The 15,314-nt window shown below is 35.1% G+C and overlaps 2 protein-coding genes across 10 annotated transcripts in view; one reads left to right on the top strand and one right to left on the bottom strand.

The window, feature by feature from the left end:
* Window positions 1–7,094, bottom strand: part of LOC107697168 (chloride intracellular channel protein 5-like) — a 14,204-nt gene extending 7,110 nt beyond the window's left edge. Inside the window, exon 1 of one of the 2 annotated variants that reach the window (XM_016497833.1) lies at window positions 6,507–7,094. In XM_016497833.1, the coding sequence (XP_016353319.1) occupies window positions 6,507–7,022 (516 nt within the window). In that variant the 5' untranslated portion in view covers window positions 7,023–7,094. Of the gene's footprint in view, window positions 1–2,760; window positions 2,895–6,506 lie in introns of those variants that run through there. The other variant, XM_016497834.1, reaches the window with a different exon arrangement.
* Window positions 7,095–10,231: 3,137 nt separating this feature from the next.
* Window positions 10,232–15,314, top strand: part of LOC107697167 (MAP/microtubule affinity-regulating kinase 3-like) — a 61,163-nt gene continuing 56,080 nt past the window's right edge. For 6 of the 8 annotated variants that reach the window (XR_001635165.1, XM_016497832.1, XM_016497830.1 and 3 more), the window contains exon 1: window positions 13,319–13,508. Coding sequence is in view for 7 of the 8 variants with exons in the window: in XM_016497832.1 (XP_016353318.1) it covers window positions 13,398–13,508 (111 nt within the window). In the remaining variant the exon portion in view is untranslated. Of the gene's footprint in view, window positions 10,309–13,318; window positions 13,509–15,314 lie in introns of those variants that run through there. The other 2 variants (XM_016497828.1, XM_016497831.1) reach the window with 2 other exon arrangements.

Here is a 15,314-nt window from a genome sequence, read left to right as displayed (position 1 = left end):
TGCACCGGGGACCTAATTATAGCACTTAAAACCTGGAAAAGTCAGATTTTCGTGATATGTCACCTTTAAATCTCAGAGGATATAGCAGAGGTTTTCCAAAAAGTGGGCATAATGTATTGCATGTGAGCTGTGTTCCTTGAAATAGTAAATATTATTATTATTATTATTATTATTATTTCTTGTGTTTCACATAGTCATTAACAATTACATTTACATTTATGCATTTGGCAGACATTTATCCAAAGCAAATTACATTGCATTCAAGGTATACATTTACATTTTATCCATTCTTGCTTTCCTTGGGAATCAAACCCATGACCTTGGTTTTGCTAGCACTATACTCTGTTTGAGATATCATATGAACTATTTCTCTCAAGAACTTATTATTATTTTTGGAAAATAGTATTATTTCACCTAAAACCTTAAATCAGTTCACCTTAAACTGAAAATACGGTCATCATTTACTTACCCTCAAATTGTCCCAAATTTATATGAGTTTCTTTATTCTATTGAGCACAAAAGAATATATTTTTAAGAATGTGGGTAACCAAAACAGTTGACGGTAGCCATTGACTTCCATAGCATGTAAAAAAAATAGTATGGAAGTCAAAGGCTACCGTCAACTGTATGAAATAAATTCATACAGGTTGGAATCACATGAGGGTGAGTAAATGATTAATTTTTATTTTTGGGTGAACTATCCCTTTAAAACGTTCAGTTACTTTTTAGGTCAGGAACATAAAATATAATTTCTTTACAATGAAACAGCCACACTAGCTTCAAAAAAGTTGTTCATGTTGTATTTTTGTTTAACACACATTTTTATTTTTTCACACACAAAACAAAAAAAGGTTTTTAGTTCATAATCATATTCTGATCAATAATTGTCAGACCACTGCAGTTCCATCATTGACCACCTCGAGGTCGTCGTCTCCCTTTTAAAATACCCTGCTTTAGACTGGACATCACTGAACTGGGGCAATCAGCAAGAACAAATGTGCTTATGCTCATTTTAAAATCTTAATTGAAATGCATAATTTTCATTTACTCAAAAATTAGTATTACAGATTACACAGTTACTCTAATTTAACTCATTTAGTGATAATCACCGAAGTTCCTCATTATGGAGAGTACAAATGACCTCGGTTATCAGTCAGTGCTAATCACATTTACACTGCTACTGTATGCTTCAGCAGTGGAGGAGATCAGGTGTGCCAAAACAGCGGCACCACTATCACGAGACCAGCTATAGCTTACACTGTGACATAATACCCAGCATGATATGAATTATGCACACTGCATTCATTAACTGGAGGCCTGGTTGTAAGAAGAACATGAGGAGCATTCTGTCAAATATATAATAGGTATACAGTGTCCACCAGTGAAAATACTTCTGTTTTGCATATTTTCTACTTTAACACAGTTTGTTTTCATTACATGGTTCAAAAAGAATCATGGGAGAAAATACATTGCAAAACACAGTCAGATAAATGAGACAGATGGTATGTGAAAGGTCAGGGCACTTCCATTTCCACTCATCTGTCCATTCTGGCAAATTCAGAACGGAGAGAGAGAACTGGATGTAGAACAATGAGCTGCTACAATCTAGAAAGCGCAGGACAATAGGCCGTTTGCTATAGGACCGGTTGCTCTGTTGGACGGCAGTTCAGGACTGTAAACAGGGTGTGACTGACTGACAATGCATTGTGTACAGGATTTATAGTGTTAAAAAGAAAGATTAGTGCATGGAAGAGGATTTGTTTGTTTCTAACATTTCTTTTTTTAATTAAGTTGCTTCAGCATGGCTGCCATTGGAACACAATGAAAACAATGCATTCACTTTAATCATATAATCATAACAGAAGCATGTAGTAGTGCATTGTCAGTGTACTGTATGTGTATGTTTGCTTTATAAGACTTTTCATATGTTACTGCTATTTTCCCATAATATTCAGATCCAGTAAGTTTCATGCATTGTTTGCAATGATAGATATTACTTTTAAAAACAGTATTGCATTTGTGTGTATGGTGACAGAAACTTGTATATATTTATATGAATATACAGTAGTCAACCTTTGAAGTGGATCAAAAAGTTCATCAAAGTTGTCCTAAGACAAGAATGGGTATTGTTTTGGTTTTAGGACAACTTTGATGAAAGGTTTTGATCCACTTCAAATGTTGACTACTGTATATATATGCTGAATGTTAATGCTCATTCCTTTCTTAAATCTTTAAAAACCCTAATAATTAAATTTAATAACACTGTTAAATGAAATCTGATGATTATCCATTTTTAATACTGTACATTATAGTACTGTACACTTTTACCATTTAAAATGACTGATTTTAGTTTTTGGTGTTTTATTTTTAATTAGTATACAAAAGTAAAAATATTTAAAAAGTTTTGTTTAGACAAAATACTTTTATTTTCAGCCATTTATCAGTTACTGACCATATCATGAAAATTATTATTATCTTGTTGGTATTTTATTGATTGATTTATATCAATGCATTTCTAACAAAAACATCAGAATAAGAATTACTGAGGGTATATTATTTTAATACCACCTTTATATGCAACCAATAATCTATTTAAACCAATGTGCGAGAATTACTGGCAATTATACATTACTCTACTTACAACCTGGTCATGACCTTAGTCAAATATGCTCATGTTACTCTAAAACAGCTACTGAGTTACTTTATAAGAGCCTTATAACTCCATAAAGCTCATTCTAAATGCTAGATTTCTCTCCTTACCTTGACAAATAACTCAATATCAGGTTCTTGACCGTCTCCCATTGTAGACACTTTCTTTGATTCAGGTATCTCTCCTGATCTGTCACCTACATCCTCCCAGCAGTATTTTGCAGATATTTGGGTTAAATAACGTTTTGCCAAAGGCACCAGGTGTTGTGATGTCAGCTAAAGCCCAGATGAAAGGTGAATCTAGCTCTCTCCCAAACACGAGTGATGTAAAAGAGAGGGAATAGGTGAGAGGCTTTAGTTGGGGGCGGGGCTTTACTCTGCCCTGCCCCTGCCACAAATAGCTCTGTTGAGCTTGAGTGACAGTTGAGAATATACCAGAACTGTAACTGTGATGTTGAGAGATGACCTTTAAACCATCTATGGTATATATATGTTCATATACATATATTGCATGTAAAATTTCTCACCAGAAAAATATATAAGCTCATTGTTTAGAGTCTCTGCCACTTAACTCATGCACCATCCTGTCCCTGTGTAACTATGTGACATGTTCATGGCCCAGAAACTCTGAGAGCATCTTGATATGCCACACCTGTGAGGTGGATGGATTATCTCTGCAAAGGAGAAGTGCTCACTAACACAGATTTAGACAGATTTGTGAACAATATTTGAGAGAAATAGGCCTTTTGTGTACATAGAAAAAGTCTTAGATCTTTGAGTTCAGCTCATGAAAAATGGGGGCAAAAACAAAAGTGTTGCGTTTATAATTTTGTTCAGTATATATATATATATGTGTGCGTGTGTGTGTGTGTGTGTGTTTGTGTGAGTGGAAAAAAAAAACACACTGAATGCACTTTTAATAAATGGATCTGGAAACCAAAAGGTTGAACTTATAATCAAAAATAGGGGATCTAACTCTCAGGTTATTTGAGGTGAATTTTACCTTTAAATGAACTGTAATTTGCTCTGAATATATATGTCATCTAAATTACCTGATGATGAATAGTGGTTAGAAACAACCAGGGTTATTATAGTTAACTAAAACTGAAACTAAAATTAAAACCATTACGAAAAAAATATATTTCGTTGCTTGAAATAAAATAAGTGTTAACTGAAATAAAATAAATTATAAACAACTATTTATTTCCGCTAGTTTCCAAGGCAACATTTCTCTTTTCCATTTATGTAGTAAAACAACTAAAACTACAAATGATACATGTATGTATGTATATAACTACTAAAAAATTACAAAATTATTTTAAATGATGGAAAATATAAAAATCAAATACTGATTCAAAATATGAATAAACACTATAATATTATTTAAATTATATTAAAATAGCACTAGAAACAACATGCTACAACTGCTGTGTTTGTAAATATAATGACCAAATTACAAGGTGCCATTTATTAAAATGCTCCAAAAAAAAGTCTGTCTTAAATCTCATCATATTATGCTTTTACATCTTCTTAAGGACCCCAGTATTAAAGATGTTAAGTATTAATTAAATTTGGACATTATTAACATCATTATTCTCTTGGAAATGTATTTATGTGCTACAAGTGGATGCGTTAGAATTTATAGTAGGCTGAACAGCTTCCTCTACTGGTAGAATAACAATATTCATGCTACAATATAGGAAGCATCTGGCAAGTGGCATATTATTTTCTAACAAGCTATCTAAAACTGTTTAAACTTTGCTTGAATTATAATGGCAACTAATAATGCTTCATAATAATGTTGTAAATTAAACCTGATGCAGGCAAAATTACACAGGCTTTCCATACAATAAATTTCAAGGGAAATATATTAATCAATTTTGATATAAAAGCATATTTTCAAGTAGGAAAGAAATTTTCCTCAGTTATTCAAATGGCCTATGACCACAGGTTACATCACTGCTAATGCGTCTGAGTGCAACAGAAGATCATCTTTCACCTTAGATGAGTTGAAATATGAGTTAAATAATGCCACTGGATGAAGAGCTTCAGATTGAAGTCCAACTAAACATTCTCAGTAACAGGTGAGTCTCAAACACATTTTTTTTATGGCTCAGTTCCCAACAGGTTAAATGCAATCACTGCAGTGAATAATTAACTTCTGCATCGTGCATATTCGCTGGAGTGTTTTGACTGAGCCAAAGTGCTCAAATTGTTTTAAAATAGCTATGTGTTTTAAATGTTCAGGGTCACACTTGATCAAAGTAGCAATTGTGTGGGAGGATCTGAATATCTGTATCTGATTATCACATTGCTGATGCTGCTTGACATTTAAAAACCAGAAATGGACACTGTCACTAAATCAGAATCTTTTGCTCCTAAATAAATAGATTTTCATTTTAAATTGAAATACAATTTTTTTTATTTTTAATAAGAGTTAAAACTATTGCATACTGTAAATGTAAGTAAATGTGCATTGTAAAATGTCAATATTGAATCTAATCAGTAACCACCAACATCTGTAACATTTAGTAAAGGTGGCTATGTAAACTTTAATCAAAACCATCTGCCTATGACAGTTCATTGCCCCATTATGCACAGCCAATAAGATTAAACTCTTAACCAAGGCCAACACTTACTTGACCAATGCTGTTATGGTTTTTAGTTTACAGTAATTTATGTAAGTTCTCTTGTATAAAGGCAGCCTTGCGCTGGGCCACTCAACAACAACTATACTCCTTTATCCCTACTTTTTTATGACTATATGTGGCCATAAAGTAGTTATGTAATGTTTGAATTGTTCTGAGGGTTTGTTAAGTGCAAAATGTGTATCACATCCTGGTGCATCTGTGATTGCCATTTTCAATGATAAACAGATAAAAATACATTTATTCTTGATGCCATTGATAGTTTGATGTTTGTCATGGAATGTGATATAAACATGAGTATGAAAAAGTCTCAATCCCACAATCACAGTGGCTCAGTCGGCTGAGTGACCACATCATGTACAGAGACTAAAGTGATGGGCAAAGAGAGGCCAAGAGTTCATTTACTCAGGTCAGGACTTGAAGTTAATGATTATTCATATTGCCTGTCACAGTGAACCTTCCAAAGGAATTGCAATCAGTTCAGGATGTCTAATTCTGATAGACTGTGAGCAAGCCGAGGAACTTTTGAAAACCCTATTCACGTTAATGATCAAGAGGAAAATCTTACCTGAATGAATCATACCAATCGTTTTTGTAATGTTTAGGCCATTGTGCTTAACATTGATTTGTATCTGTTGAATCATTAAATACCTGCTACATTAACATTTACATCCCATTTCTTCATTCAAACTTGTTTTAACTGCATTCCAATCAGCCTGATTTTCTTTTGCATTCTTGGATGTCAAAACTATTTTTCATTTACATAAAACAGAATGAATTCATAACTGCTTTGGACTGAGATTGAGCAGGGTTTACCAAGTGAGGCTTGAGAGATTGTGATTGAAATGCTGAAAATGATTCAGTGGGATTTATCGTTTTATTTGTTATGATTATGATAATTATAGTTTAGCATAATTTGTCATTTTTTTTAAGATATAACATTGGAGTATTATAATTTAGTTCAAATAGGGGCTCAGGGTTTAAAAAAAAAAAAAGCTGGGCGTGAAAGGTTTGACGATTCATTTTCAGGTTGTCTTCACATTGTCTTTAAGGGCCAAAGGTAAGCAGAAATATGAGTGCTATCACAAACCACACCCAACTGACCTTCAGACTCATGTAACGCCAACTGTAATGCCTTCTTTCTTTAATAAAAGAATCAAATAAAAAGTTTAGGTTATTTTATGCAGCTGTCAAACCAACAGCCCTTACCTTGACAAAAAGCGCAATATCGGGCTGATTCGGGTCGGGACCTGCAGCTGTCTCTTCCACGGTGCTGTTCTCCACGTCCTTCAGGCTGTAGTCAACTACCTCCTCGGGTTCTGGTGATCCGTTCTCTGGGAGACTGTAAGCCATGAGCAGGTCTTCGTGGACCAGTGAGGGCTGGTCATCACAAGGGTCTCCAGTTTCCTCTAAAAATGACGACCCGTTAACATCTCCATTCGACAGAGACGCCACCATGATCTCGCTTTCGAGCTGCTCTCCTGGTTCACTGGATGGTGAAGGCTGTTCTTCTTCCTCTTGAGATGTTCCTCTCGTATTTATGTAGTCTGGATACGGTTGATTGAGCGTGCTGTACAACGGTTCCTCTGGAATGTCTGTACTCGTGCCTTGATTCTCATATTTCGGCTCTGGGTTGCTGTTAATGTTCTCATACGGCCTCTCATATATGTTTTCGTTCGTCTCTTCGATTTGTTCATATAAGTGTTCTTGGACGTTTGTGGCCATGATTAAAGCTCTTCCAGGACTGTGGTGCGAGGACGTCTGGAGATGTTGGAGCCCTCACCTGTTGCAGCGAAAGATGACAGGTCACTTATAAATGACCTTTGCTCGATGATTATGTCATAAAGTGACTCCCCGCTAGGTCTTCATATCCTCTTGAGATCCAGCCAAAACATAAAGAAACAAAGTTGGCTTTTTTCATATTATGATGTATTTATTTGTTTCCGCAAAATATTTATTATTAATATTGTTAATGTTAATAATGTCCTGTTGCCCACGTTATTGTAAGAAAAAATATCGAACAAATGAAATGTTCTTTAATTTATGGTAATATAAGAGTAACTACAAACCTACATTTGGTCCCAAACTAGTTTCATTTGTTGAGGTTTATTTAAAATAAAATAAAATAAAATAGATTTTGATCTCCTGAGGTTAACAGTCAAAATTTTCGGAAGGTTAAGCACCTCTTGAGCCATTTGTTGAGACAAAAATAAATAAATAAAAGTTAGGCTACAACAATAATAATAATTTAAAATATATGTTTATTAATATATAAATAAGCGAAGTAATAAAGTATTAAAAGAGCTCTATATAAGACCAAAAAGAATTCCTGAAGTGGTGTTGGTAACGCAGTGTTTCTTTGCGTTTTCCCAGATTTTGCTTTAAAATATTCAGCTTCACCACCAGTGTTGGGGAAAGTTACTATACAAAGTAATGCATTACAATATTGCGTTACTCCCTAAAGAAGTAACTAATTACGTTACTTAGTTACTTTTTATGGAAAGTAATGCGTTATGTTACTTTCGCGTTACTTTTTAAGTATAAGCAGGGCTTGATTGTTCTGTGAGTGGGATGAATTAATGCACATTCACATTTAGTCTAGAACTACATCATGTTCACACAGAGCACACAATTACTCTGCACTCCCGATTTCTTCCAATATGGGGTCAGGAGAGCTGTCAGTCAATAAATGGGAAAACAAAGTAACTGGCATTACCTTTTTGAAAAAGCAACTCAGATATTTTCTTGTAAATTAAAAAAGTAATGCGTTACTTTACTAGTTACTTTAAAAAAGTAATCTGATTACGTAACTCGCATTACTTGTAATGAGTTACCCCCAACACTGTTCACCACATATTAACAGGCATAGCCTATGTCAGCATAATATCACAATCCAGTGATTCGCTGGTCATTATGAGTCATTTCTGAGCGAAGCTCGGGGAATAAGCTTATGTTTAAACACAGATGTGTTTATCCTCCATGTTCTGTTTTTGTTACACACTGTAAAGCCAGTCTTACCTGTTTGTGTGTTTTCATTCGCTTACTTATTTGCTAAACAACAAAATCATAAGCCCTCAAAACTTTCCCGGAACGTCTGAAAATGAAGTAGGCTATATAATTTTCAGGATTTCTATTCACACGAGCCTTATGACCACTAGGTGGCAGTGAGTGATCAGGTATATTGAAAACAACAATCCAGCGCTACACCAGTATCAGTCCATCAGTCAATTGCATTGTAAAGATGATGCAAAATATCCAAGCTACGTTCTAACATTTATTTTAATAAATGCATACTTAATTTAAATCTTTTTGAAATTAGATTCAATGCAGGATTGTTTTCTTTGATGTTTGGGATGTTTGAGTATTTTTAAATACATTGAAAAATGTTCATGTTGTGAGTTTGGACATTGTTTATCATCCTTAAATAGTCTTAAATCAGGGAATTTCTGACAAAAGTTATGAACCCTTGTGATTTTGTTTTTATTTTTTATTTTTTTGTAGGAAGTGGTCCTCCAGCCATTAAATTTGCATGCCATCATATCAGTCATGCCAAATAGTCACACTTTGGTTACTGTATTAGTTGTGAGTGCTGTATAGTCAGATTTGCAGATTCACTTCACTGTAAGAGAATGTTTATATGAAGACTTAACCTTTTTTGTGATCATGTTTTGATCTTTTGCTCAAGGAAATTCAGTTTCGCTGTACAAATCTGAGCTCATACTATACATACATGTATATATATGGTTTAGCGTCTTTCTTCATTAGTGTTAAAATTCTTGAGGCCACTTGCCTCAGAGGACGTGCACAACGAAAGGTGCATCTCATAACAACAAAAAACAGCAAAATAGACTTTGTGGGTATATGTTTCCGTTTGTTCAGACACCTCATCTGCCATGCAGCATTACTTTTTTTTTTTTTACTTAAAAAGCCTGTTTAAGCTCTATATAAACTTTTGTCAACCTCGTACAAAAGAAATCTCAGTCAAAAAAGATGAACCTAAACACTTTAATCTAGTTATGAGCACATTCCCATAGTTAGATAGATAGATAGATAGATAGATAGATAGATAGATAGATAGATAGTGATTTTCAGTTTTTTTTTTTTACCACAGTATTTACTTTGTACTCCAATGTACTATGGTACATGTTCAAAAAACATTCACTGACTTTTTCTAAACTAGTTACATGTTTTCCACAGTCCTACGCTCATGGTCACGAACGTCACTATGGAAAACTGAGTTATTTTCCCGGGTTTTTGTGCGACAGGTACATTTTTCTCCTTAGTAATCACCCCAGCAACAACAAACAGCGCCGCCCCGGCCAATGAGCTTGTGCAGCCGCCTCTGTCCTCACTTCCTCCGGCTGCGCTGCGCTGGGCTGCGCTGGGTTTGGTTTGGCACCATCAGCCAGCACGCAGCCATCTTGGACTGAGCTCTATCTGGACTGGCGAACCCCACACTTCTGGATGGGAGGAATTGAATCAACCTGGAGTGATTTAGAGCAGATTGTCTGGAGCAAAGGGACGAAACTGCGCATTCAGAAAGCTTACATCAAGATCCAGAATCGGTTTTAAGCGGACGCCCCCCTCCCCTTTTTCTTGTCTGAACGCTGTGTGCAGTTTCTGAGGGGCCTGGGAACTGTTTGTGCTTGAGTTTACAATACGCACTTTTGGCAAAGTTTGTTAAAGTAATCCAGTGCAGCATATTGGTTATGACATGCTGTTTGCCAGATCTTTGTGGAGGGTTGTGTCACCGGTGACCTGTTGTGCCGTTATGCGTCTGGATAAATTATTGCATTAATCTGGATCTTTTATTTGTGCTGGAATTTGCTGTTGATGTCGATCGAATCCATGATCTTCATCAGCTGGTGCCCGGCAGCTGTCCACCCGGCGAACTGAAGCTTGCTGTGATCAGACAGACTTGGACTGCAGGAACCACTTTGGAGATAAAAGACAAATTAAAATGTCAACTCGAACACCACTGCCTACTGTCAATGAGAGAGATACAGAAAACGTGAGTATGAATTCCACTGAGGTTCACTGGAATTTCTTAGTATTTCACAGCCTTCATTTGGCTGTAAAATTCATATCCACTTTTAAACTTCAGGGCGGGCGGACTCGCGCTACATATGTTGATGATGACACCATTAGCAGGGTTGTGAATGTGTTTCCCACAGTTGTGACATTCTCTAAAGTTAGGGATCTCATGTTTTTACAGCGCTTCATAGGCAAGTAGTGTGTTTCGTCGCCGGCGTGACACAGTTTTAAAAGAATAAACATCAGCAGGCATGACGACGTGATTTACAAGCATGTACACTCTTTAAAGTATTTTTGTAATATTGTTTATACCTCCCCCTAGCATTTAAATGTTGTTTTGTATTTATATTGATTGTTTTTTATATTTTCTTCAATTTAAAAAAGGCATTACGGCGTGACTCACGCGCAGCTCCACTCCGCAAAAGAACCGTCAAGTCACCCTCACGCGACTTCCTGTAACAATGTTTCCGATACAGAGTAACAATCTTTCCGCTGGAGTGATGCAGTGTAGCGTATTTCTGCTGATATCATATTATTTCCGCTACAATGATACGTTGTTACGATATTTCTGCTACAGAGGTACAGTGTAACAAATGTTCTGCTATAGTGTTTACACTGTATTTCCACTACACTGATCATTTGTAACAATGTTAATGCTACAGAGGTGCAGTGTAACAAATGTTCTGCTATAGTGTTTACACTGTACTTCCACTACACTGATCATTTGTAACAATGTTAATGCTACAGAGGTGCAGTGTAACAAATGTTCTGCTATAGTGTTTACACTGTATTTCCACTACACTGATCATTTGTAACAATGTTAATGCTACAGAGGTGCAGTGTAACAAATGTTCTGCTATAGTGTTTACACTGTATTTCCACTACACTGATCATTTGTAACAATGTTAATGCTACAGAGGTGCAGTGTAACAAATGTTCTGCTATAGTGTTTACACTGTATTTCCACTACACTGATCATTTGTAACAATGTTAATGCTACAGAGGTGCAGTGTAACAAATGTTCTGCTATAGTGTTTACACTGTATTTCCACTACACTGATCATTTGTAACAATGTTAATGCTACAGAGGTGCAGTGTAACAAATGTTCTGCTATAGTGTTTACACTGTATTTCCACTACACTGATCATTTGTAACAATGTTAATGCTACAGAGGTGCAGTGTAACAAATGTTCTGCTATAGTGTTTACACTGTATTTCCACTACACTGATCATTTGTAACAATGTTAATGCTACAGAGGTGCAGTGTAACAAATGTTCTGCTATAGTGTTTACACTGTATTTCAACTACACTGATAATTTGTAACTATGTTAATGCTACAGAGGTACAGTGTAACAATGTTTCTTATAGTATGAAGCATTGTTTCTGCTCAAGTGTAGTCTTTTTCACTACATTGATTCAGTGTGACAATATTTCAGCAACATTGTAACAGTATTTTCATTCAAATTTTAGTGCCAATATTTCAAATATAATGATATTTAGCCATATTTCCAGTACAGCATAACAGTATTTCCACTAAACTGATTCAGTGTAACATTTTTTTCTGTTACAGATCAAATAATGATACAGTGTAGCAGTATTTCTGCTAGTGATAATGTTGCACTGTATTTCCACTACAATGTTACTTTGTTACAACATTTTTGCTACAGAGATACAGTGTAACAATGTTTCCTATAGTGTGAAAAACATTGTTTCCGCTCAAATGTAGTCTTTTTTCACTACAGTGATACAGTGTAACGATATGTTGGTTACAGTGTAACAGTATTTCCACTAAATTTTTACTGAGTAGCAGTATTTCCATTATGAAAATATTTAACAATATTTCCAATTTAGGCTAGCTTATCATTGTTTCCACTGAACTGACGCAAAGTAACATTATTCTGCTACAGATTACACAATGATACAATGTATCAGTATTTCTGTTAGTGATAATGTTACACTGTATTTTTATTACAATGATACATTGTAACAATATTTTCACAAAAGAGGTAGTGTAACAATGTCTCTTATAGTGTGAAGCATTGTTTCTGCTCAAGTGTAATCTGTTTTTACTACAATGATGAAGTGTGACAATATTTCAAATATAATGATATTTAACAATATTTCCAGTACAGCATAATAATATTTCCACTAAACTGATTCAATATAACATTTTTGTTACAGATCACATAATGATACAGTGTAGTTGCAGTATTTCTGCTAGTGATAATGTTACTCTGTGTTTCCACCACAATGATACTTTGTAGCAATATTTTCACTACAGAGGTACAGTGCAACAATGTTTCCTATAGTGTGAAATACTGTTATGTTCCACTCAGCATGCCACATACACCAGTGGAAGCTGGCATCTTTTCAAAGTTTAGAGACAATTCTTATAGTTCAGGTGTAAATTTATATGTATATATATATATATATATATATATATATGTATGTATGTGTGTGTGTTTTTTGTTTTAGCTGCACATTTTTTTTGCAGTTCACATAGACAATGCTGTAATAATTTAAAAGTACAAATATTCCATGTGAGCAATCAATTAATAGGAGGTCATACAAACTGCATGCATGACAATAATACAAGAATTTTGAAAAATGTTGATTCAAATAGTTTTAGATTAAATAGCACTGCATAACACTACTTGACAGTAAAATTTTGCAGTGATGTGCATTGTTTAAATTGCATCCATAATAATAATAAAAAAACTGAAAACAGAATATCGAATGCTCCACTCATGTGAAATGCACTTTAAATTACAGTATCTATAAAAAGCGCTGTATAAATGAAGTTTATTGTGCTGGAGCTCTTGTGCGTCATTGGTTAGAAAAGGGACACACAGATAAGTGAGGAGACCTTACCTGCCTGATTATGCAGTCTCACCACTGGTTAGTCCTTGAGTGACGACTATTCCCTTCTTTGCTACCCAGAGAGAGTTAGAGAGAAAGAGAGAGAGAGAGAAGGCTCAAATCCTCTGTACCCATTGGACATCTAACGACAAGTGTCGGAAATGTTTTCATGCTCCTCTGAGCATTGGTTTGTGCCAGGCGATCAATGAGCTGTCAGCATCACAAAAACGGACCGACTGTCAGTTTCGACGCCATTCAGATCGCCAATGCTAGAATGAAGGGCTCCCACTCTGTCAAGAGGCACCGCATAACTATAGTAAGTGCTAATTACTCATTCTAATTAGGATGATTAAATTTAGAATAGAAGGAAAAGGCCGTTTGTAATGAGGCTGTTGTAATGTGCAAAGCCATTGAGAGTCAGAAAGGAAGCAGATTTGTTGACACAGGAAGGTTTTAATGTGTAATGCACTTGAAACCGGTCCAGGCTGTGAGATTTTAGAGCATATTTGGCAAATGTTTAATCAGAACAACAGTGAATGAACCCCTCAAATGGCGTAAAACCCGATTGATTTTGTTGTAACACTGTGGCTGCATCAGATATTGACTGAAGTTGTATTGAGACATTTAAAATGAAACTATGTTGAGATCTTATCAGCAACAACAATGTTATTATAGGCGGTTTTCATGTTGTGATAGAGAAATATTACTCTGTGCTCTAGAATGTCCTAGATGAGAGCGTTTGTCCTAGAGGGAGAATTTAGGACACAGTCTTTTTACGGATCTCTCATGGTCCTAAATAATGATTTCAAATGATTTTGCACTGCAAACTCCAGTTAACATACTTCAGACTTCTCGTTTGATGTTTTTTAATGCAGTCATTCATGCATTTAAGATTTAAGTGTTTAGTCTCTTATTAGTAAAAAAAATAGCACTGACTCAGCACCTGCTTTTCTACAAATCACAGCTAGTTTGAATAAGGTTTTGTACCTGATAGACTTACGTTCCTCAGATTGGCCATTGAAAATTGTTTGCTAATCTAGTCTAATCTAGGTTACCATTTTAAATGTAAACATTAAATTAATTTTTTTTTATTTAATATTGTGTTTAATGTTAGGTTTGAATATAGGTTTTTAAAGGTATTTAGACTTTTTAAATCCCCCTGTTTAGATGGTAAATGTATCCTTATTTTATCAAGTCAAGTTAACCAGTTCCTATTTACTGTGATGTTATTCATCGAATGAGTCTGACATTTGTAGTTACCAGTGTTAATTTTGACAGCATATTTTGATTTAGTTTTAGTCAGTCTTTTGACTAAAATGCCATTTAGTTTTAGTCATATTTTAGTCATCTGAATTGTTTTTAGTTTTAGTCGACTAAATATCATAAGATTTTAGTCGACTAACTTACAATAAATTTAGTTGGGTAAAATCGAATGGGTTTAGTTACAGTGTAATGCATTTATATCCCTTTAAAACCGAATGCACAGCTGCAATGGATGCAATGTACTGATGCACGTTCTCCCTATTGTTTACATTCACTTAAGACGTAATCAACTGTGTTTACGTGAATACTCGTCAAAACAGACAATTCGACATCATTTTGTGTGTAATTTTCTGTTCATGCGACGCGAAAGAGTACTCGCGCGCTGTGAGAGGCGCTTTCTGTGTGTGTGTAGTGTCTGCGCTCAGAAAACCGGACCGAATTGAGTTCACTCTTGCGTCGTCAGATTTATCCATATGTCTGCTCTTCTCTTACTCCCACATATTGACATTATTTGAACGTTTTATGCGACGTGCAGCAAGTGTATTTTAGCTTATGTCCCACCGGTTCATATGTACGTGTAACCTCCGAACCACGCAGCAGATTCGTTCTGAATGACTCTCATCCCAAATTGTCCCTCCCGAACATTTTCGTCTCGTTTTTATTCGTTGACGAAAATGTCAATAGATTTACGTCATAGTTTTTGTTATTCAAAAACAGTTTTAGTTCGTTGTCGTCGGTGAAAAAAATGTTGACGACAATTATGACTAAATTTATTAGTCAACGAAATTAATTCAATTCAATTCAAGTTTATTTGTACAGCGCTTTTCACGATACAAATCATTGCAAAGCAACTTTACAG

This window comes from Sinocyclocheilus anshuiensis, unplaced genomic scaffold, assembly GCF_001515605.1.
Source record: "Sinocyclocheilus anshuiensis isolate Anshui unplaced genomic scaffold, SAMN03320099.WGS_v1.1 scaffold38, whole genome shotgun sequence".
NCBI classification, from domain to species: domain Eukaryota; kingdom Metazoa; phylum Chordata; class Actinopteri; order Cypriniformes; family Cyprinidae; genus Sinocyclocheilus; species Sinocyclocheilus anshuiensis.
This window is presented reverse-complemented; position numbering and strand designations above follow the sequence as displayed.